The sequence below is a fragment of the Octopus sinensis genome, linkage group LG4 (genome assembly GCF_006345805.1).
Source record: "Octopus sinensis linkage group LG4, ASM634580v1, whole genome shotgun sequence".
In the NCBI taxonomy this organism is placed as follows: Eukaryota; Metazoa; Mollusca; class Cephalopoda; order Octopoda; family Octopodidae; genus Octopus; species Octopus sinensis.
Genome location: NC_043000.1, coordinates 65,423,061 through 65,447,672, shown reverse-complemented (window position 1 = coordinate 65,447,672; position 24,612 = coordinate 65,423,061). Strand labels below are relative to the sequence as shown.

The following is a 24,612-nucleotide window of genomic DNA, read 5'->3' as shown; positions in this document are numbered from 1 at the left end:
AATCATAAAATAATAGATATCTACCTTAGCAAATACGTCTACACAGTAATTGATTGAGGAGCATCCATGTTCTATGAAGAATGTTGATGTCATTGTTGCGAACCACAAGCCGAAATGCATAAAATTCCATTTGTGAAATGGTTTTCCATGATTGAAGATGCATTAACATTTTCAGATTAAACTTTGGCAAATCAATGCGGTGGCTATCATCACCATAAGGGAGCAGTAATGGATATTGGAGGGCATCATGTGCAGGATGAGGTTCATTTATTCTTTGAAGGTGTGATTCTTGCCATTCAAGAACAATATCATGGTTTGAAGCACACTCATTGAGACTTGTTATAAGCACCGCAACTTCGTCAGTTTGGGGTTTGTTAAAGCAACCCTGATGTTGTCCTGGTGGAGCATGGTCACCTTGAATGACAACTTTAAACTGATTTGTGTTAGCATCTCTACCCTGAAGAGCAATTTTGAAAATGGTTATGTAGGGGTTTATGGTATGAAGCATATATTGAAGGGGCTGCAGAAGAGATGTCTTGTTCCTGTAGCAACGGAAGCACTTCGTGCAATTTCATCAGGTCCATTCCTCACAAAGTAAATCTGGAGAAAGCTGTATTCATTGCCATCTTGTGGAATATAGGAGCCAATTAGGTGGTAAATTTGGCCTTGCACTTTGAAGGTGGACATATAATTTCCATCTCTTATTGGTGTATGACCAGACCTTGTCATTTGGAAAGTGGAATTGTAGGCCTTTATATTCCGAAGAAAGTGTTTAGAATCTGGATGGTCTCTGAGCAGCAGGGACTTCAAAGGTTCGGCACTGAATTGTAAATGAGGCAAGCTAATCGTTCCTCTGGAGCACCATATACCGGTAGATTTTGCTGACCACCTCATTACATTACAATGGATGCAAACTGTAGACATGTTGCCAATGATGATATGTGGGTGTGATACATTGTCCTCATGGGGGCTGTAATAAAAGGCTTTGTTAGACCAGCTACAGGAAAAACCCTCACAAAGACATGAGAACGCATTTTACATTGAGTGTCAGCCCCAAGCCTTGTGGCCCTTTGTTCAACAGTCTCTAAAGCACGGCTGTTTGAAGTAGAGGCAGATTTGTGAGGACACTGGAGTTCTGCTTGTTGAGCTGTCTGAGATGCTCTGGTGACTGCAGTAGTGTCTTTTGAAATGGTTGATTTTAACCAGATTTTAGTCTTCTCATCATAATGTTGGAGCTCTCCACTGTGCAGGCTGATACTGGTAATGCTTAATGCAAAAGAATTGTCCTTAAACAAACCTTGAAGTTGGTCTTTGCATTTATCACCTTTCTTCCTTTCTGATGAAATTTCAAAACAAGTGATTGCTTCAGCTTCTAAATTCTCAATTTCTACAATTCGCTTCATAAATTCTAAGCTTTGCCCTTTGTAGTCAATGAAATGAATAAAATCTAAATATTTGGTTCTTTCTGTTGAAAATCATCATACTCATGAATTAATCGGTGTAGAGAGGAAAACACTAACTTAATACTTAAACCTGATGAAGTTAGGTAGGAGTGACTACTTCAATTTCGAAATCACTTATGGTTAAGCCACATAGCAAGAATAAGAAAATGTTAGCACAGAAGCTAATATTAATTAAACAGTGACTGCTCCAAAAAGAGTTCAGTCCTCCTGTAGTGTTTCATTCTTTTATTTCATTTACTTCTCTACTTTTATTACTATGCTGACATTTTACCTGCTCTAGATTCATTCCAATTTAATTTTCTGCTCACTTTTCTTCTTATATTTGTCATTAGCCTGTTCCATTTTCACACCTATTGTTTCAATCATATTTCTTCATTATATATTTTTCTACATTTCTTTAACATTTCTTTCCTGCAGCTCCTTTATCTTACCTTCTACTCCTCTTTTAGTCCCTACTCTTTCCATTCCTTGTTATACTGCTTCTACTTCTTCAATAAATGGACCTTATTTTTCTTAGGTTTATATACCAAAAGATGAATCCAGCAAAAAACACTTGGATTACTCTTTTTTTTGTTGTTATTTTCATGGATATGTCACTGGCTGCAACAGGTAAGTTCATGATTAAATATTAACTACATTGTTTTTGCACTGTACATTAATGTCAGTTCTAATCCATGGATAATTTGCAACCTCAGTGGAAAATAAGTTTTCCATCTGTACATTTATACAGTAATGTGACTGTATTTCAGATAGGAGTTATTATAAAAATGTAATTAATTAGTCAGATTGTTAGTCTCATATTTTGTTTTGTCTTCTAGTAGAGTCAAGTAGCTGGGACTTGCAATCTGTTTTGATGAATGATTGTTTCAGTTGTTCACTCAAAAGAACAGCTAGAGTGGGAACAGCATGCAGTCATGAAACTTGCTTGAAATAGCAGCTAAATGTTCCATCATCATCATCATCTTCATCCATTTTCCATGCTGGCATGGGTTGAATGCTTTAACAGGATCCAGTAAGCTACAGGACTATGTCAAGCTCCATTGTCAGCTTTGGCATAGCTCTTATAACTAGATGCCTTTCCTAATGCCAACCATTTTATAGCATGTTCTGGGAGCTTCTTTAAATAATGACATGGAATAATTTAGTCTTAGATACCCTAGTGTGAATGCAATTGCGGATTGGTATTTTCTGGGCCTTAGACTTTGTATATACAACCAATATGCGATATGGTTTAATTATCATTAGAGTAATGCGTTATAGCATAAAAATACATATATTTTTCACTGCCATTGAAAAATTTCAACTAGCATAGCATACTGTTTGGTCGGAAAAAAGTGATCTTAGAGCAACATATTTTGGTAGCAAATGTCAGAGACAGCATGACATTAGCTATTGACAGAACTGAACAAAAAATGGCCTATTATAACAAATAAGGAACTCTCAAAGCAAAGAAAAGAGAACAAAAGAAATGTACAAATTGAGTTTTCTGCTTCATTTGTAAACTATTTTCTAATGAAGAGAACCAAGATCAGGATTAGGACCAGGTCTCATTTTTATGCTGGTTATAATTGGAAAGAAAGTATGAACTCACAGATAGAATGTGTGGACAATTTTGAGCATTGCAAAGCTGCTATCAGCTGCAATATATTCTAAATTTACAAGAATAGTTCATGGTTTAGCAGTAAAACAAGAGAATATTCACTGTGTGCATGCAAAAACTTGTCATGAAAATAATTATAGCGAATAATGAATTTTTAGCAAAATGTTGATTACCGATTACCACTTTGTTGGTAAACTCACCTCCAAACTGTAATTTTCTAAATGACATTTAAATTATCGGTTCAGTTTGACCAGTTTCTGGAGATTGCTTCTGAGGAAAATTAGGCGAACCTGTGTCTGTACTTAAACAGCTGTCAGACACAAAGCTGTCTTTATATGCTTCCTTTGTAAGCATTGTAGCAACGATGCTCTGAAATTCAAAAATGCTTTGAGAAAATAGCTGATGATCCATAAGCAGAAACACATACATAATCTGAAGGAAAATCTCTTGCTAAGAAATGATAAAAATGAGAGATTCTAGCTTTTCTACTAAGTGTCTGGACAATGCTTCCACCAAAGAACTGCTATTTGACATAGTTTAAAATCTTGTAAATTAAAACATCTGGTTCATAGTTCACTGCTTAGTAACTTATAAACAATTAAGTAGCTATGTTTTCTCTCTAACTCCAATATATTTGGGTGATGATAATCTGAAAATTTTAAATTTGAATGTCTGTTCAACAAAGAATAAATAATTTGAGTCATTAGTCAATACTCTTCAAAACAATGCCCCAGCATGGCCTCAGTCCAATGACTGAAACATGTAAGAGATAAAAGATACTGTTATTCGACATAATTTACAATCTTGTAAATTAAAACATTTTGGTTCATAGTTCACTGCTTAGTAACCTATAAGGAATTATGTAGCTATGTTTTCTCTCTCTAACTCCAGTATATTCTGGTAAAGGTAATCTGAAAATTTTAAACTTGACTGTCTGTTCAATCAAGAATAAATTGTCTGTGTTCTTTCAATTGAACAATTATTGTACTGTAAATTAAACTGTTTTATGAAGACGGTTTGTCTTACCAAAAGTAGATTGTTTCTATCAGTTAAACAAACACTGCACTAAATGTTGTGATAAAGGACTGAGATACCTGGTGCCTTGTTGTACTCAAGAAGGCCTGTCTTCTACAGCAGAAGTGATAAGGTTGCATCTCCTGGTGAAGAGGACTTGCCTGCAAGAGTCCTGTGCTGGTGCCATGTAAAAAGCACTTGAGCCAGTGCCACATGAGAGCACTCATGCCAGTGGCATATTAAAAGTACCTAACACACACTGTAAAGTGATTGGTGTTAGGAAGGGTATCCAGACATAGAAACCAAGCCAAATCTGGTGCAGCTCCTCAGCTTGCCAGCTTTGGTCAAACCATGCCAGCATGGAAAACGGACATTAAAGGACGATGATGATGGTGGTGGTGGTCGTCGTCGTTGTTGTCATTGTCGTCATCTAAACTTGCTGATTCAGACTATGGAAACACAGTAGAACTGGTGCGAGATGTAAAGTATGGTATGCAACAGGCCACTAGTTTGTTTATATGTATGGTCAAGTGATGTCCTAACAACAACTATCATTTTTTTAAAATATGAAATAAGTGCTAATGATCACTGTTACCTTAGAAAATACCTATTAATAAAGCTGCACAGAAGTATTGTGAGAGAGATGTTTCCTGTTCATTTTACAGGGCTTTTCATCACCTGCACTACAGTTTGCCAGAAATCCAAATGCTGACTTTCTGTTTATAAGATGCAGGCTGGTTTATCTGGGACATTTTAAAAAAATGTGCACACTACAAGCTGTCAAATACTTCAAATACACACACACACACACACACTTAAGTACATATATTTATACATAAATGTACATACATCTATGCACCCATATAAATCTCTTTCTCTCTCATTCTCTCTCTCCCTCTCTCTACATACATACATACATGCATGCATACATACATATATACATATACATACATATACATACATATACATATGCATGCATCAGATATTTAAGAACAACATTTTAATTAAAGAAAAACAAAACTATTTATTAGTAGAACCAATATATCTTTAGAGAATTTGGTATACTTATTCTTACATACATGTAGCATAAAGCTGTTCAATATAACTGCCATCAACCTTGATTACTGCCTCGATACAACTTCTGAAATGACTAAATGTGTTGATTGGGTGATCTTTATTCATGTTAGTCATAATGATCCCAATAGCAGGCATGTTTAGTGGTTTCCACCACTCATCAATGACCTAGACATAGTAGTCTTGGGAGTTTAAATCAGAAGAGCTAGAAGGCCAAATGTTAGGAGTAAGATGATTATCAATTCCTTTGGCCATTTACTCCTGGGCCATGCAGGCTGTGTGAGAGAGAGCAGAGTCTTGCTGGAACATATATGGCCTTCCCTGACCAACTGTCTCGATCCAGGACTTGACAATCATCTGCATTGACAGCCATCTCACACTGACCCTAAGCAGTGAAGAAGCATGATATGGCCCTTATTGCTCACAACCATCAAGACCATCACAGACAATGAAAACTTGGTATGCATAACAGTGGAGATTTCAGTGAGGCTGGTCCAGAGTCATCTGTCATTTCTCCTGTTCACTGTTTGATCTTGGACAAAATTCTTCTCATCTGAAAAAAAACCCCAGCACATGTCAGGCTCCTTGGGGAGCTTCGGTTTGTTCAGCAAGCACTTTGATTCGATCACTCAGTTCTCCCAGGTCTTTTCGGACATGAACTCCCCTCTTCTGAAAACATAGGATTTGTACCTGACATCTTCATACACCATATGTCTAATTGTTGACTCTGACACATGGGGATAATTAGCAATGGCCTTCATTGACTTGCCATGAGTCTTGTTCATGATGCCCAGATTTGCTGGACAAACTTGACTTTTCTGACAATGTCTGGCTACTAAGAATATTTATTTTTTGTCTTTTATTTTGGCCACAGAAGACATATGCCTACCAAAGGTCAGGAGCTCTGTTCTGATCTTAAACATGAAAGACCCAACAACATTTAAGAAGGCTGTAGTCTCAAAATTACTGTGGTTGATGGCTAATACTACAAGAATAACACGCCTTTCATCCTCTGGGTTAAATCCAATTCTTCCATGTTGGGGCTGCAAAAAGAGAGGACATTTAGTTAAAGCTTGGGCGACTTATGGTTCTTAAACATTTTTGTTCTCAAACATCTAGCTCTCCCTGTGCATACATATATGATGACGACGACGACGACGACCATCATCATCATCATCATCATCATCACTTAACGTCCATTTTCCATGCTGGCATGAGTTGGACGGTTTGGCAGGAGCTGACCAGTTGAAGGTCTGTTTGGGCTCCATGTCTGTTTTGGCATGGTTTCTATGACTGGATGCCTTTCCTAACACTAACCACTTTACAGAGTGTACTGGGTGCTTTTAAACAGCATCAGCATGGATGCTTTTTATGTGGCATCAGCACCTACAAGACTGTTATATCAGGGATGCTCAGCTGGAAAGGGTTGCAGGGAATGAGCCTGTATGCAAGGACAACCATGTTTTTACTTAGATTGGTGTGTTTTTAAAGAACACAGCAAACCATCAAGAGTCTCAGTCCCCTGTCATCCCCTCTGAGTCCCAACATCTGTAGATCTTTTCTCACCACATCTTCCTAGGTCTACCCCTTCCACATGTTCCCTCTACAATTAGAGATCGGCACCTCATCTCTTGATGCAACTGTTTCCGTTCATATATATATATATATATATCCCTTCAGCATATATATATATATTCCTTCAGCATATATATATATATATATGTATATGTAAAAAAATACAAACTGGGACAAGAACGCAAAACATTTAGAAGACGATACAAAAAACACGGACGGGACATTCAAAGCCTTCAATCTTCAGTCACGAACTGGATCATCCTCGCAATTTCGGCTGATTAATCTTGATCCCTTTAGCATCTAAACTGGCTATAACTGGTCCAAATATTTTTCTTGTTTTATGTTCAAACTGGCCAGATCTGGCCTTCACATATCCTACAATATTCTAAAAATAAATAATCCCAAACAATATGAACTGATAATCATTACATTTGACAAAATAATCTGAGAGAGAGAGAAAGAGAGAAAGAGAGAGAGAGAGAGAGACACACACACACACTTTGTATCTGTACATGCATACTTACAACATTATTGAATTTGAGTTAATCAGTTAATTATAATCTCTTTTTAATTTTTTTGCAGCACAGTCATCTTGTCCTGGTAAGTTGAATGTATTTATTATTATTATTATTATTATATTAATCATCCATAAAATTCTATATAATTTTTCTCTCCACTTTCTGTTTTTTGATTAAAAGAAACAACCCTGAAACTCTCTGCTTGCTATATTCATGAACAACATGTAACTCAAAGCTTGATCTTGTGACACATGTCAAATGTCAAGCCTAAAAACTTTGATTGACCTCTTGTGAATTATATGACAGTAAATTTCCATATGAAGAATGCTATCTACAGACTTTGCATGTATCAAAAAAGATAATCATTACTTTATATGCTTATGAATGGCTTCCTCATATGCTAATATGATCACCATATGCTAATCATTTATTTCATGTAGCTCTAATCATGAACCTTCCATCTGACCATCTTTGCTTGTAAGATTGTGTGATTAGAGTCCTCAGGCATTTCCTACATAAGGTTCTATCAGAAGCAATAGTTATTACACTCTCCAGTTGGATTTCCAGTTGTGACCAACATTCTTGGTCTACCCACTAGGTTTCCTGCCAGCCAGCTTGGCTTAAAATAATCCATTTTGTAATTCTTTCCTGTGACATTCTAGTCACATGTCTGTTGTACCAGAGCTGTGACTTTTCAATGCAGAGAAGTAGCAACTCAACCTGAAGAAAATCTCTGATCTTCAAGTTATGCACCCTGTCTAGTAACATTATCCCAGAGATCCTTCAGAGAAACTCCATTTTGGCTACTTGTATTAACAGTTGTACTCTTTTGGGCATTACCCAACATTCATGACATAGATGAGGATAGCACTGGAACAGCCATTCAGACTCACAAGCCTCACACATGCAGATAGCCATCTTTGCCCTGATAGCAGTGAGCAGGGATGTAGTATAGGGACCAAGAACACCAAAGTTCTCCACTACCACAGGCTTGACCACAAACCTATTGGAAATTGGCCTGTTCTTTGAAAGCTTGCTCCCTTCAACCTGACAAGCAAAGAAACCTGGGTTGCTAACTGAAAGCATCAAGTTGCCACTGGAGAAAGTGGCATCCAAGATGAGGAACCTACCACTGAGAACAGGAAATTGGTATGCCCTTTGGCCTTTTACCATCCCCTTGGTCTAGCCCACTAGCTTAAGCTGGGAAAGGAAACTTGCAATGTCCACGCCATGCATAATGATCTCATTGGGAACAGTATGGCATGAACTATAATGACAGGACAATGGGAAGAAGATGAAAGAATCCATGGCAGATGTGCAGTGGCATTTGTGAGGGTTGCAGATCTGGAGGCCCAGTGTCAGAGAAATACTGGCATGCAAACAGTTGCTAACAAGCTGAGAGTCTATTCAAGAGTGAGCATATTCATGGAAATATTGCATGTCATTACAAAAATCCACTCAAAATGGAAGGTGTAATTGTATGAGGGGATGCTGAAAAGTTCCTGGTTTTAAGGATATTGTGAAAGGCCTGGTTGGAGGCCCAACATTCAAAGTTTTTTTACAGGGCTTAGAAAAACTGAAGGGCCACTACAATAAGTATGTGAATCTGAGAGGGTAATATATTGAATAAAATCATAATTAACTGATCCTCCTGTATTTTCTTCTACCCAAAGCCAGGAACTTTTCAGCACCCCCTTATAATACAATTTTCATACACATACATACTTGTATACATACAATGCTTATATATTTAAATGCGTACTCATTTAGATACATATTTATACACATACATCTGTCTTCCTTTGCACACATACATACTGGAAAGTTTTGCATTTGAGTAATAATATTCTTTTGTTTCAATCTCTTGCAGTAGAAGAATCTGATTGTAATGGTAAGTTAAATATATTTATTATTAATGTATTATAATTCATGAACTAGTATCATTCTTTTCTTTTCTCCACTTCATGTCTTATAATTATGCATCAAACTGATTATAGCAAAATAACCCATAATATACCACTGACTATATTCATGAACAATGAGGGCCTTAACCTTGATCTTGTAACAAATTCGGATTGTATTTTTGTGCAATAGAAATTTCAGGTGATGAATGCTATCTACTGACTTTTTGCATGGTTTATATACTTAATGAAGTGGTTCCTGTATTGATTCAATCACAAAATATCTCCTCAAAAGTACTGTAAAGAACAATTGACACTAATCATTTCATGTAAATCTTCATAAGTTAACTGATATCCAAGTAATTTTTATAATTGGGTTTTTAGCCAACAGTGTGTGTGTGTGTGTGTGTGTGTGTGTGTGTGTGTGTGTGTGTGTGTATGTGTGTGTGTGTGTGTGTGTGTGTGTGTGTGTGTGTGTGTGTGTGTATTTGTGTGTGTGTGTGTTTCTCATCTGTTTTTAAATATTTAAATTCTTCCTTTGAAGAAGGAGCTGGTTTCTAACAGAGATATAAAGCTCCATCGTTTGAATGTAATGAAAACAAGGTCATTTTAAACCTGAGAAAAGTCTTGCATAGTTTTACTGTTTTGCTTACAGATTGTATTTGTAATGTGTTTGTAAACAGTTGGTTGATTTCTTTTTTTGAAAATCCGAGCTTATCCAAACTGACAGTTAGGCATTTACTTACAAAACCAAGTGCTTCGATTATTATTGGTATAAATGTAAATTTGTTATCTGGACATAAAAGATGGAGATTTCGAAGCAGTTGTCCATAATTATTTTCTTTCTCTTTGATTTTCAAAGAGATATTCACATCAACATGACAGTTGACCTCAATGATGGTACATACTTTTTCTTGTCTGTCTCAAACAATATCTGGTCTATTATGCTCACAGATGTTTTGATAGGAATGTTTCACCAATATTATTTGTGCAGATATTTGTGTACATATTCAATAACAGTGGGATTCTCTATATTTATTCCAGGACAGTCTTTTTCCTGGATGGCATTGTGTGTTGTTTTTGTGACATCATGTGGCATAGAGTGCTAGAACCTTCCTATGTAGGTAGCCATGTATCTTTTCTACAACAGGAAACTGTTCTGTTCTAGTCCCTTCTTTCATCTCTCAGCAACAACAAAAACATCAACAAAAAACAATAGCAACAACAACAATGATAAAAACTTGAGCTGTCAGTGACTAAACTGGCAACCCAACTGAGAGTATTTAGTGAGGAGGGTAATAATGCAAAAGGCAGAACTTAAATGAATCTACACTAGCTTATGCATGATAATGTGTATACTAGGCCATTATCATACATACTTACAACAGTCTGATAGAAGTACCCTACCCATATTACCAAACCATAGTCAAAAGAAAGCATATGAGCAGCAGCAGATTATGGCAATCAGCAGAGTACAATCTAGTATCATTAAAGAACAGATAGACTCCCAGATCTTGTCAACAACCTGTCTAATGATGGAGTTTCATTGAAACAACTGGCCACTGGTGGAGGTCAAATCTGCCTCAAGGGGAAGTGAGCCTCTTTAACCATGGTTGTAGATCTATTCAAGATTTCAGAAACTATTAGGTGCCTGTTAGAGTATGCAATGCATCATTAGAGAATAGAGTTAAAATCAGAAGAGGAAAGATCAAGAGAAGAGCAGAGCAGAAGGATCTTTCAAGAGGACAGTTTATCTCTCACTTGTTCGTTATAATTATTTATACAGTGTGTGAATGTATGTGTGATTATACTATGTTGCAAAATTTTTCTTTTCTTTTTTGTTTTTGGTTAGTAAGTGTTATTTCCTATTTGCTTCCATTTTGAAATCAACTTTGCTTTTGCGACCTGGACATCAATGTTTTGAAACTGACCTATTTTCCTTTACATTTCAGACAGATTCAGCACTGAGTTGCTGAATTAGGAATATTGTTATAGCGAATATTCTGCTCAATACCACAGATTTGCTTGTTAGTTGCTTGACCATAACCATTTGATCATGCTCCTTAGTGGCTGACAATATGTGCATCTCTGATCAAAAGTGCATAGCTCATTGGTTAGAGCTTCGGGCTCACAATCATAAGGTAGTGAGTTTGATTCCCAGACTGGGTTGTGTGTTGTGTTTCTTGAGTAGCTTGTTGCTCCAGTTCACTCATCTGTAGAAATGAGTTGCAATGTCACTGGAGTCAAGCTGTATCAACTTTTGCCTTTCCCTTGGATATCACCAGTGGCATAGAGAGGAGAGGCTGCTGGTCTTCCACAAAAACAACCTTGCCCAGACTTGTGCCTCAGAGGGTAACTTTGTAGGTGCAATCCCATGGTCATTCATGAGCAAGAGTAATGGGGGAGCATCATAGCCATGTGTTGAGAGACATTCTTTAGGGTTTGAATAAATGTAACAAAAGCAAACTTTGAAGGAAATATTTTTCATAGTTTCTATGGGTAAGCAGATAGGAAGTAACAGTTGACACTTAGGGATAAAAGTTGTATTACACAGTGTTATTTGTATGTATAAGTGTCTGTAGCCACTCTACAACCTTTTTGTAGAGTATGAAAGGAGGATTGTGATGTTGACATGTATCACCTGCTGACCTACCACACACATACACACACACACACACACATGAGAGAGAGAGAGAGAGAGAGAGAGAGAGAGAGAGAGAGTATTCCTTTGGATACATCATAATCAATTTTAGTGAGGTATTTTTCAGCTAAAGGACTCAACAGATATATCTGTACATATGCGTACCATATGACTTCACATGCATACTCATAATAATGCCATTTTATTGAATTTAAGTAATATTATTCTTTGTTTCTTTCTCTTTCAGCACAAAGGCAAATTATATGTAAAGGTAAGTTAAATGTATATTTATTACTATATTATTGTTCATGAACTTGTGCCATTTCTCTCTCTCCCTCTCCTCCTCTCTCTCTCTCTTCTTATTATGCATCAACTGAAAGGTGGTGAGCTAACAGAATAGTTAGCATGCTATGAAGGCGGCGAGCTGGCAGAATCGTTAGCATGCCGGGTGAAATGCTTAGCGGTATTTCATCTGCCGTTACGTTCTGAGTTCAAATTCCGCCGAGGTCGATTTTGCCTTTCATCCTTTTGGGATTGTTAAATAAAGTACCAGTTATGCACTGGGGTCGATGTAATCGACTTAATCCCTATGTCTATCCTTATTTGTCCCCTCTATGTTTAGCCCCTTGTGGGCAATAAATAAATAAGAATAGTCAGCATGCCAAACAAAATATTGAGTGCTATTTCAGCCATCCTTACCTTCTGAATTCAGATTCTGCCAAGGTCAGTTTTGCCTTTCATCCTTTTGGGGTCAATAAAATAAGTATCAGTTGATCACTGGGTGCGGAGTGTCAGTGTAATCAATTAACCTCTTTTCCGACCAAAATTTCCCTATAGTAGAAGGGGATTATTATGCATCAATTCAATGAAATTAAATGAAAAAAGCCCATAACACTATATCCATGATATTATATTCATGAACAATGTATAATTCAAACCAAGATCTTGTAATAAATGTTAGGCCTAACAATTTTTGCCAACCACCCCATGATGACTCTACACATTCTTTATACAGAGACACATTCTTTATACACAGTTTTACATTTCAAGAGTATAATTCATTCCATAGGCACCATATGGTTCTGCGTTCAATCCCACTGTGTGGCACCTTGGACAAGTGTCTTCAACTATATCCCCAGGCTGACCAAAGCCTTGTGAGTAGATTTGGTAAACAGAAACTACCAATTCTGACCCTCTGCAAAATCCCAAATTTTGGCACGTAAAAAGCACCCACTACACTCACGGAGTGGTTGGTGTTAGGAAGGGCATCCAGCCGTAGAAACACTGCCAGATTTGACTGGGCCTGATGAAGCCTTCTGGCTTCACAGACACCAGTAGAACCGTCCAACCCATGCTAGCATGGAAAACGGACGCTAAACGATGATGATGATGATGATGATGATGATGCTTTGTGGGAGCAACTGTTTTATTGAAAGCGTATATTGTTGTTAAATGCTCGAAATATGAGACTAGAAAAACAGCCAACAACTGATGAAGGGTCGTTTGTTTTGTTTTCCATTTGTGTCTTTCGTTGTTCGAAAGAATAGTTCATGTTCCATGTACTTGAGCTTCATATCTTTTTGTTGTACACATTATGTGATGTCCTGTGCCCACATATGCATATATATATATATAGATGTAAGTATGTACATATACGTAAGTATATATGCATATATATATATATATATATATATATATATATATATATATATATATATATATATACATACATACACGCACACGTATATATATATATATATATATATATATATATATATATATACATACACATAAATATACAAAGTATGGGGGTTTAGTTCATAAGTGTTCTAAATGATTAGGTATGCTAGGTTAGTGCTGTAATGGATTACTAGGGCTCCAGTGTTATAACTGAGATGGTAGTTATGGATCCATTGCAGATTTCCAATGCAGCGGATATATAATTGTTAAAGAGGACAGCAAACATTAAGATAAGGCAAATATCTCAAGTCGTATACAATATTATTATTGGAAAAAATTCAAAGTCTTACAGCTGTTTCTGGGATATCCTTGAGTATGGGATATTCCATCTTCAGAGACAAATATGGAAAATGAGAATGGTATATATTAATGAGATGACCACATAGAAGAAGGGAGTAAAAGAATAAGGAGATGGAAAGAAAGAAGAAACCCATGATGCCACTGCTAAAAATAACTCTACAGCTACTGACTTTGGCCAGAATGGACACAATCAGTTACTACTAGGTTTCCTTCCCAATACCTACAGACTTTAACACTACCACAGATACCTATTGCTCTTTTTAAATTCCTTTCATTTTGATCTATTTTTTTAACCCTATCTCCCTTTACCTCCTCATCCTCTCTCTTATCTTCTCAGCTACCCTGTACACAATTCTTTGACACAATACACCTATACACCTTACTTTATCCTATAGCCAATACTTAGATCCCTCCTCACTCTATCTACCTCTCTCTCTTTTTTTATTTTATTTTCTTTCCTTTTACCACTTAATAGCCACCTCTGCTATCATTCTGTTATTGAACATTGATATGTCTGAATGTCTACTATATCAGGATTTTAACCCACATGAACCTACACTGGATTACACCTAAGGGCTTTTGCTCTTGTTTCTATAATGTCAGAAAGTGGAACTATGAACTTTTATGCTTCTTTTTTCTTCTTTTTTTTCCATCTCCTTATTCTTTTACTCCCTTCTTTTATGTCGTCATCTCATTAATATATACCATTCTCATTTTCCCTATTTGTCTCCGATGACAAAATATCCCATTCTTTGGGGTTTGGGTAATTCGACCTGAAGAAAATTCTAACTAGGCCCCACCTGCAAGGTCATGCACTGTTTATCTTGATATGAAGTCACCATGTTACACACATCTGGTTGTGATGCATGTGCCTGGTGTACCCTTATCAGATAGGTAGTCATGATGGGTATACTGAGCTTTGTATATTTTACCCCAGTGTCACTTTGATGGTATGCACACTGCTCTCTCACTCATTAATAATAATAATAATGATTTCTTTCATTTGCTACCAGGGTGAAGCATGAGAGGGACAATGCAAAAAATGGACATAAAGTGTGGGGATTTACATATAATAACTTGATAAAAAAAAAAGAGGAAAATATAATACATGGTATACAATAGAAGAAAGGAAGTATACATAGTATATAACAGTAAAAAAAAATGTACAGGAGGACTTCTCAGGATAATTGAGGAACCCTACTGTCCAAGATCTCCCTGAATACCAAGGATAAGTGCTCTCCGACTTACAGGTCTACACTTAGAGCAGTACTTAGAGCTACTCTCTCTCCACTCTCATTTTCCTTTTCAAGTGAAACTTGAAAAAGTCAATGAGGGCTCTACTAAAGAGGAATATCTCTGACCTCATTCCTTTCAGCTTTATCCACTAGACAACTTCTTTTGCCACAGCCACCAGGTAAAGGAAAGCTGCTTTGCCTGCCTGATTAAAGGAAAGCAGTGGGGCAATTGTCACTATGGACTTGACTGACTGACAGATCTGTCCCACATGTGATAGCAGCTATTCAGCATAACTTCACAAGTCAGCAATGCCTGGACACTGAATAAGTGCATGCAGAATAGTTTTGTTGCTTTGTGCACACCTTAAAAAAGTCTGTCTGAGAGCACATCCATGCCTGTAGAGTTTATCTTGAACAGGTAGTGGTCCCCACCAGTTGCACTGCCAGGCCAAAGACATCTGGAAATTATCCATGGTAATCCTCGACCAGAAAGTCCTCCAGAACAGACTAGCCAGTTCGTTTTTGGCAACACCAACAGTTTCCTTGATGATGGCACACTTCCTAATCTATAATGTTCTATATATTGCTAAAATGGAACACCTACTGATTTTATTGCCTGACTAGTAGAGAACTGTGAATGCCTGATGACATTCTAGGTGCCAGTCGCCAGGTACCCAGTTTCAGTCTATCCTTCACCCAGGACTGCAGCTCTGTCAAAGAGACAAACTGTAGAAAGTCGTGTCTCACAAACAGAGCCATACATGTTTACTGTTAGAAATTGTTGCAGGTGATATGGCCTAAGTGCACGTCTGTCCCCCAGAAGCCAGAGCATGCCTAAGCTGCCACGGAGAGGGTGCTGACAGCAGACTGACCATCTGACCTTTGGAGCACATGCCTTCCATAAAAAAATAAGTGATGTTTCAACCTGATTGAGCAGTAACTGGGGCAAGACATAGTGGTCAGGTGATAAATGACAATGGAGGTGATGTAGGCATACACCACATCTGCTGACCTTTCTGAGACAGTTTCCTCTCTGCCTGTTTCTGGGTAAGTCTGATCACCCTGTTCCTCACCCATCCCAGTTCTTATCCACCTGGAGGTTTGGGACCAAACCAAACCCTGAGCAGTTTAATTGGTCCATCAGTCCAGCATCTGATGATGCCACCCAATGGCATTAACCTGCCTCTCTACATGCCCAGTTGCAAGCCCACTGACTTGATGTTTATTTTGGCTCTTACAGCTGACTCATATTCTTTTAGAATGGAGCTGACCATCTCCACTTTGGAGGCATCTGACACCATGATAGTGACATCCACATACACCAACACTGCCCTCCCGTGTTCCACTTCAAAAAGGATGTCCCTCAACTGTTCCCACTTCTGCAGCTGTGGCTTGAGAGCCAGCATGTACAGAAGATGTGACAGCAGGCAGCCCTGATGGACCAAGCATGCAATGTGAAATGGTTCTGGTTGGTGATTGTTTACTTTGACCACTGAGCAGGTGCTGCTGTGCATTGCAGCGATCCAGCTTCTGAAAACAGGTCCAAAACTGGACTCTTTCAGGATGGCTTCCAAGTAGTGATAGCCAAATCTATCAAGTGCTTTTGACTGATCCAAATTGATCAGGGTCTCATTGAAGCCAGCTTGAGACACAATTTGTGGTCTGTATAGCCAACCAATTTAAATTGTGGGCAACCTATGCTATCCCTATCCACTTACCTCACAAATATTCTATCCAGATACAATCTGGATGACCCCAATGTGGTTGCTCTATGACCACACTGGCACATCAGGGAAATCCAGTTGATACCTGTCAGACAGTTGGAAGTTTGCAAGGCTTTTGTACACTCTTCTGCTATGTGCTAGACCCACACACTCCTTCTGTGCATTCAAAATACTATTCCAGTCCCCTACTAGTTGTAAAGTGTGAGATATTCCCAGGAATGCTTCTAGATGCCTGAAGAAATCTGGCCTTCCAGCTCCTGTCAATGGCCACCAGTCTAAAGGCACCACCTACTGTCTGGATCCAAGAAGACTGACCTTATTTTGAGACCTAAGGATTTTCAGAATAGCACTGCTACATTTCCACCCACTCCTGACAGACCACAAGATGAGAATATCTCATCTTTGAAAATGGATGCTAGAGCATGCCTCCCAGAAATTCTTGTCCCACTAATGGTAGTCACATCTAAATCAAGGGAGCCTGAAATTATTGAGCAGGTGACCCTGCTTTCAAACTGAACTGAGGCCCTGAACATTTACACAGCCTACTCTAAGTGTAGCCATTAACTTGGAGAAAAGAAAATAGAGTTCTTTAATTTGGTCTTCAGAGATGACTGTTGAAACAGTCTTCTTTTTGGTCTATTGGGGAGTGGGAAAGGTTTTTCTAGTAAGTTTTTGGGGGTGTACTTACTAAATTTCCAATGTCCTGAGGGGATTTCTGTTTTAAATCCAGATACATATTTGTATCTGTTTGGATTAACATTCTGTCTGATGGAGTTCAGCAAAACCTTCCCTCTTGTTAGAAAGTTTTTTTTATTAATCACTTCCTCATTTCAATGTTGCTCTTCTGAACAACAGTGAAGTTGATGAAAGAAGCAAGTACCCAAGAGTGTGACTGTTAGTCATTTTGTTTTTTGGGATTTTCTTTTTGTTTTCATGATTTTTTTTGCATGTTTTTTTTTTTTACAAACACTTGTGTGAAAGTGTTTGTAAAATTGAATTTTCTTATTGTGATAATGGTGCTGATGTTTTTTTGTGTTTGATTTTGTGAAGAATTTTGTATATTACTGTCATGTCTTATGGCCTTCAATTTGGGTTGGCCTCTATTTATTTCAGTCTCAGACATTTTCTTATACCTGACAAAGGCATTTTGGTTCATTTTCAATGACATCTTTGCTTTTGTGAGGCTTGAGTTGGAGGAAAGTGGCAGATGTAAGCTAGTTGTAGTGTTCACACCTTGAGGAGATGATAGTAATGGTGGAGAGCTTTGTGCTTTCTCTAGCATAGGCAAAAGGCTTTGAGGTGGTTCGTATTACTTCACATGAAACATTTAATTGTTTACCTTCTACAAAAACCAGCCTATGTTTGCATTCCCCAAGATGGAAAAGATTGGGAATGTGATTTATTTCTATGTGATTTATTTTATAAGAATTCCATTCTGGAGGAATTGTGGAGTATACTTCACCTCCACAATCTCCTCGTGCTCTTCCAGAATGACTAAGACTTGTGCCAGACCATGGTGAACCAGCATGATGAAACACTTACAGCTTGCAGAACTCCAACTTTGTGCAAATTTGAAATAAGAGGAATATGGAGCATGAGAACAGTAAAGGCCATGCCTATAATATCTGGTGTGTTAAGAACAGTAAGTAAATGGCTGAAGGAGAGTGGAATAGAATGCCTGGTAGATCTCCTACAGAAAGTTTGTCTCTTACTGACAGCAAGGGTTATCAGGTGGGTTCTAAGCACCTGAAAGACTGCTGAAAACTTGTGGATACCTAATGTTACAGGTAGTAACCCACTACCCACATATACCCTGCCAAGAATAAGACTGAACCTGAGCCAAACCAAATGGTGGTGGTGGTGGTGGTGGTGGTGGTGGTGGTAGTAGTAGTAGTAGTAGTAGTAGTAGTAGTAGTAGTAGTAGTAGTAGTAGTAGTAGTAGTAGTAGTAGTAGTAGTAGTAATTGTAATTGTTTCTAAAATGGATACATGGTCTGAAATCTGGATTAGTCAATTAAATCAATGCTGGTACTTGACTGGTATTTATTTTGTTGACCCTGGAAGGATAAAAAGCAAAGCAAAATAATTCAACAGGATTTGAACTCATGTAGAGATGAAAAGCCAAGTTGGGCCCAGTTCTAACTCAGGATGTACAAGGAGCAAGACCTTTACTTTCACCCTCTGCCTTTTCTCCCACCTCCATCATTTTCTATTTAAAGAAGTGGTAACAGCTTTCAAAGATTCAGAATATTTCTTTTGCCTTTTTTTTTTTTCATTAAAGTGTTTCTTTTTTTAAATAACCCATTTATATTCTTTCCAGAACAGTTTTCTTCACTTTCCTGCCAAATACAGTTTGCACCGTTAAAAAAATGCTTTGTTCAAGTTTGTATAAATCAGAAGCATACACACTTTGAAACACCACCTGTGAATCTGAATGACCTAAACCTGACAGCGTATATTGATTTCACAGTTATAAACGACTTAAACTCAAGTAAGATTTTTTAAAGTAATATTAATTAAAATTAAAACAAAACAAAATCATTTATTGTGTGTATTTGTATGTGTGTGTGTGTTTCTTTCAGGCATCATCACCATCATCATCATCATCATTTAGCATCCGTCTTCCGTGCTGGCACAGGTAGGATGATTTGACTGGAACTGGTAAGCCAGAGAGCTGCACCAGGCTTCAGTTTGTTTTGGCTTGGTTTCTCTGGTTGGATGCTCTTCCTAACACCAACCACTCCTCAGAACATACTGGGTGTCTTTTACATGTCACCAGCATGGGTGCCTTTTATGTGTCACTAACACTGACCACAACTATGATTTCACTTGGCTTGACATATCTCCTCAAGCACAGCAAATCACCAAAGGTCTTGATCACTTGTCATCACCTCTGTGAGACTCATCATCTGACAATGATGCTTCACCACCTCGTCCCGCATCTTTCTGGGTATTGTCAGTAAAAAAATAAATAAGACTGATGCATTGTATGGGGCAGTATTTATATTTATACAATTATTTGAATGTTTCATCCTAGGGTTCATTGACCAAATTTGACCATGTTCCTGTTTAATGTCTACTTTTCTACGCTTGCATGGGTTGGACAGATTTTATTGGGACAGATTTTCTACAGCTGGATGCCCTTCTTGTTACCAACCCTCATTTGTTTCTAGGAAAGATAATATTTCACTTTGGCCAAACATGTTTTTGCAGAATATTGGAAATGAATGACACTGCTTGTATGACAGTGGCACTCATTTACAAATACCACATGGTATTAAGACAAAGTAACACAGAATTGCATATACTCACACACATGCACACACATTTAAGGTGGATGTTAAACCATGATGAGGATGTGATATGTATATGTGGTAAGAAGCGTGCTTCCCAGCCACATGGTTCTGGATTCACTCTCACTGCATGACACTTTGGGTAAGGTGTTTTCTACTAAAGTCTCAGGCCAACCAAAGCCTTGTGACTGGATTTGGTTGAGGGAAGCTGAAAGAAACCGGACAGATATATCTATATGTATATATATTAGTGTGTGTGTGTGTGTTTGTGTGTGTGTGTGTGTGTTTGTGTGTGTGTGTGTGTGTGTGTGTGTGTGTCTGTGTGTGTCTTTGTGTCTATGTTTATCCCCAACCACCACTTGACAACTGGTGTTGGTGTGTTTACGTTCCCTATATCCTATTGGTTTGGCAAAAGAGAGCAATAGAATAAGTACTAGGCTTTAAAAACAAAATAGTTCAGAGGTTAATTAAAACCCTTCAAATGACTTAAACGAGTAAAAGATAAAAAGATTAAAAGTATGTATACATACATACATACATACATACATACATACATACATACATACATACATACATACATACATACATACATATATGCATATATATAAATATATATATATATATATATATATAATAGAACATTATTATTCATAATAAATGATAATATTAGTGGCTGCAAGCATACATAAAAACCATATAGGTAAATTAATAACTATATATATAAGAATATATATAATTAGGGTACTAAGAATCACTAGTTTTGTAATCTTGCAGAGGTAAGACACAATTCTTATTCACTTGGATGTTTTTCCACCATGCCTGTTAAAATTTAGTGATGATTACTGTGACTTTGGAGTTCTTTTATGACTCCTTTCCTTAGCAAAGCTGATGCTTCTTATTACCTTAATTATATGTATTCTTTTATATATATATATATAATTAGTGTACACTTATACACAAAAGAGGTGACCCCTAACAGGACACCTTACATGCTAAAAGGAACAAAGTCCAAAATATTATATATATATATATATATATATATATATATATATATTATATATATATAATAGAACATTATTATTCATAATAAATGATAATATTAGTGGCTGCAAGCATACATAAAAACCATATAGGTAAATTAATAACTATATATATAAGAATATATATAATTAGGGTACTAAGAATCACTAGTTTTGTAATCTTGCAGAGGTAAGACACAATTCTTATTCACTTGGATGTTTTTCCACCATGCCTGTTAAAATTTAGTGATGATTACTGTGACTTTGGAGTTCTTTTATGACTCCTTTCCTTAGCAAAGCTGATGCTTCTTATTACCTTAATTATATGTATTCTTTTATATATATATATATAATTAGTGTACACTTATACACAAAAGAGGTGACCCCTAACAGGACACCTTACATGCTAAAAGGAACAAAGTCCAAAATATTTATATATATATATATATATATATATATATATATATATATATATATAAATATATATACTTTATTTAAAGCAGCAGAAAATTCAACAAAACCTGTTACTCGGCAACGGGAACCTCAGAGTAACAGGTTTTGTTGAATTTTCTGCTGCTTTAAATAAAGCATATTACTCTACCACTGGTATCTGAGTACTCTTTTTTCCACTTTGTTTCACATTTATGTGTTTACTCCGGTATATATATATATATATGTATATGTACAAAGAACTATATAATCATATATATATATATGATTATATATATATAAAGCTCATGTATGTATGTATATATATAAAGAGCATAGTTATTACCTCAAGTACTTTAATATATGGAAGGCTATTCCTACTTTAAACCTAGATTCAGGAAATATAGTATATGAAGCAGTTTTATTCAGCTACACAAAGACTTCATTTCATGTGGTTGACACAGCAAAGTTGTTAACATCTTCTTACTTAACATTTAACATCATGCTATTATTCTTTGCTCTATTTATTAGATTATGTTTTTACTTAGACTTGCTAAGATTGTTTTTGATATTCTTTTGCTTGATTCAGTCATTTGACTGTGGCCATGCTGGAGCACTACCTTAAGGAGTTTTAGTCAAATAAATCAACCTCAGCACTTATTCTTTGTAAGTTATGTATTTATTCTATTGGTCTCTTTTGCTGAACTGCTAAGTTATTGGGATGTAAACACACCAACATTGGTTGTCAAGCAATAGCAGTAGTGGGGGACAAACACAAATATGTACATACACATATATATTTATATACATACATATATATATATCTACACCCACACACACACACACACATATATGTGTGTGTGTGTGTTTAGATATATATATATATGTATGTATATAAATATATATGTGTATGTACATATTTGTGTTTATATATATATATATATATATATATATATATATATATATATATATATATATACAGATATATATATATATATATATATATATATATATATATGAGAAGCTGCTTTCAGTTTCTGCCTACCAAATCCACTCAAAAGGTTTTGGTCAGCCTATGGTTATAGTAGAAGACACTTGCCCAAGGTGCTATGCAGTGGGACTGAACCTGGAACCATGTAGTTGGCAAGCAAGCTTCTTACCACACAGCCATGCCTGCACCAATGATTGTTTGTAAAAATATTTGAATTGACTTCAAATGTAATATAGTCTTATATAAAGCAACATAAAATGAGTGTATGCTTTCATTTTTTTCTTTTTTTCAGTTTGTTAAGTCAATTCTTTTCAAAAGTTTTTATGCAAAATTTGCCTTAGAACTGTAATTTTCAAAAGGTGAAGTAAATTCTTTAACAAAGGCTAATATTATTTTCCAGGAAAAAAGCATTGTTATGCGACTTGCTGCTTAAAAGAAAATGTCAATTCGGAAAATCTTTGTTTTGACAATAAATGTCAGTATAAACGTATTTACATCTTCGGTCGTAAAGATTTCTCTATGTCTTCAACTGCCTCTGAATATATTTGTCTGTCTGGAAATCAGATGGCTATAAGAAAGGTGAGTGAAGCCCAACCCCTTTTTTTCTTTTTACAATAAATGTATTTCAGTAAAAGAAATTGAAAAGTAGGAATTCCCTTAAACATTTTATAAAGAAAGCAAACAAAACAGGATGAAATGATTCCTTTGGGAGTATAGATCTCATAGTTGTCATCTATGAGTTCTTCCCTTTGCAATCCTCACAGAAAAACTATGGCCTGTCATAGAGCATTCAATTGTTTTTGTTCATTATGTTATGTTGGCACATTGACTGTATTGTGTTAAGTACTGAGAATAAATTAATTCTTTTCATCTGCACTTGTAATTAGCTTTAATCTTGATTCATGTGCAAAAGTAGACTGAGTGCATAACTCTTTTCCTTGCTGGATATTTCTTACTCTCAAACACTGCATCTGTGTTGTACAAGGTGGTATCAAAAAGTTCCTGGTCTAATTCTGTAGGATGCCAACAGATGGTAGCACACGGTTGTATTTGCTGTGAAAGCTAGCAGTGACCTTCATGAGGCAGTGTGCCATGTGACATTACTGTGTTTACTTCACAGATTGTGAAATTTGTGTTTTTGTGATCATGTGTACGCTGTAGTCTGTGATATTGTCATGGACAGAAACAAAGAGCTAACATGAAATTTTATGTTAAACTTGAGAAGTCTTGTACGGAGTCATTGAGCATGCTTCAGCAAGCTTATGGCGATGGGGCAATGGGTCATATGCAATGCTTTGAGTAGCACAAGTGCTTCAAAAGCAGAACATCCCTGGAAAACTGTGAGTAATATGGAAGACCTGCCACAGGCATAACTCCTGGAAATGTGGTTTGTGCATCAAGAATTCCTCCTCCAAGATCAAACCATTAATTGAGAGTTCTACTGCAACATTTTAAAGCATTTGAGGGATGACATTTGGCGAAAGCGACTAAATCAGTGGAGTGTGAAGAAATGAATTCTTCATTGAGCTCTCTTTACTTGTGAGTTATTTGCCAAAAACAACATGGTACCACTTCCACACCCGCACTTTTCACCAGATTTAGAACCTGTGGACTTCCATCTTTTCCCTCAAGATAAAAATGCAGCTCAAAGGTCACTGTTTTAACGCAGCTGTCAACATCCAGAGAAAATCGCAGAAGGTCCTCGACTAACTTATGGAAAACAATTTCCAAAAGTGGCAGGAATGCTGGGATCAGTGTTGACTAGATGTGTTTTAAATGGCACCAGATTACGGTGCAAGGTGACTATTTTGAAGGAGATGATGTTAAAACTTAAGTTTATTTTTTATTAGATATCACTAGTCTGGGAACCTTTGATGCCACCTTATACCTGCAATCTTGATATTGCAAGCTAAAGAAAAAGTTTACTTGGAAGCATGACAATGTTCAGTGTTTACAATGTCTAAGTTTACCAATGTGTAAATATACTCTGGTATCATCAGTCTAACTTTCAGCTAACTTCTTGAGTAATTGTTGTCTGTTCATCATCATCATTTAAACATTTGTTTTTCATGTTGGTATGGGTTGGACGGGTTGGA

General features: G+C 36.7%; 1 protein-coding gene across 1 annotated transcript in view; it reads left to right on the top strand.

Moving 5' to 3' along the window:
- LOC115210311 (adhesion G protein-coupled receptor L4-like) overlaps nt 1-24,612 on the top strand; it is a 70,915-nt gene that overhangs the window by 4,183 nt on the left and 42,120 nt on the right. Inside the window, exons 2-7 of the mRNA XM_029778836.2 lie at nt 1,981-2,072; nt 7,309-7,326; nt 9,115-9,135; nt 12,034-12,057; nt 19,105-19,275; nt 22,917-23,095. Of these exons, the coding sequence (XP_029634696.1) occupies nt 1,997-2,072; nt 7,309-7,326; nt 9,115-9,135; nt 12,034-12,057; nt 19,105-19,275; nt 22,917-23,095 (489 nt within the window). The 5' untranslated portion in view covers nt 1,981-1,996. The remainder of the gene's footprint in view (nt 1-1,980; nt 2,073-7,308; nt 7,327-9,114; nt 9,136-12,033; nt 12,058-19,104; nt 19,276-22,916; nt 23,096-24,612) is intronic.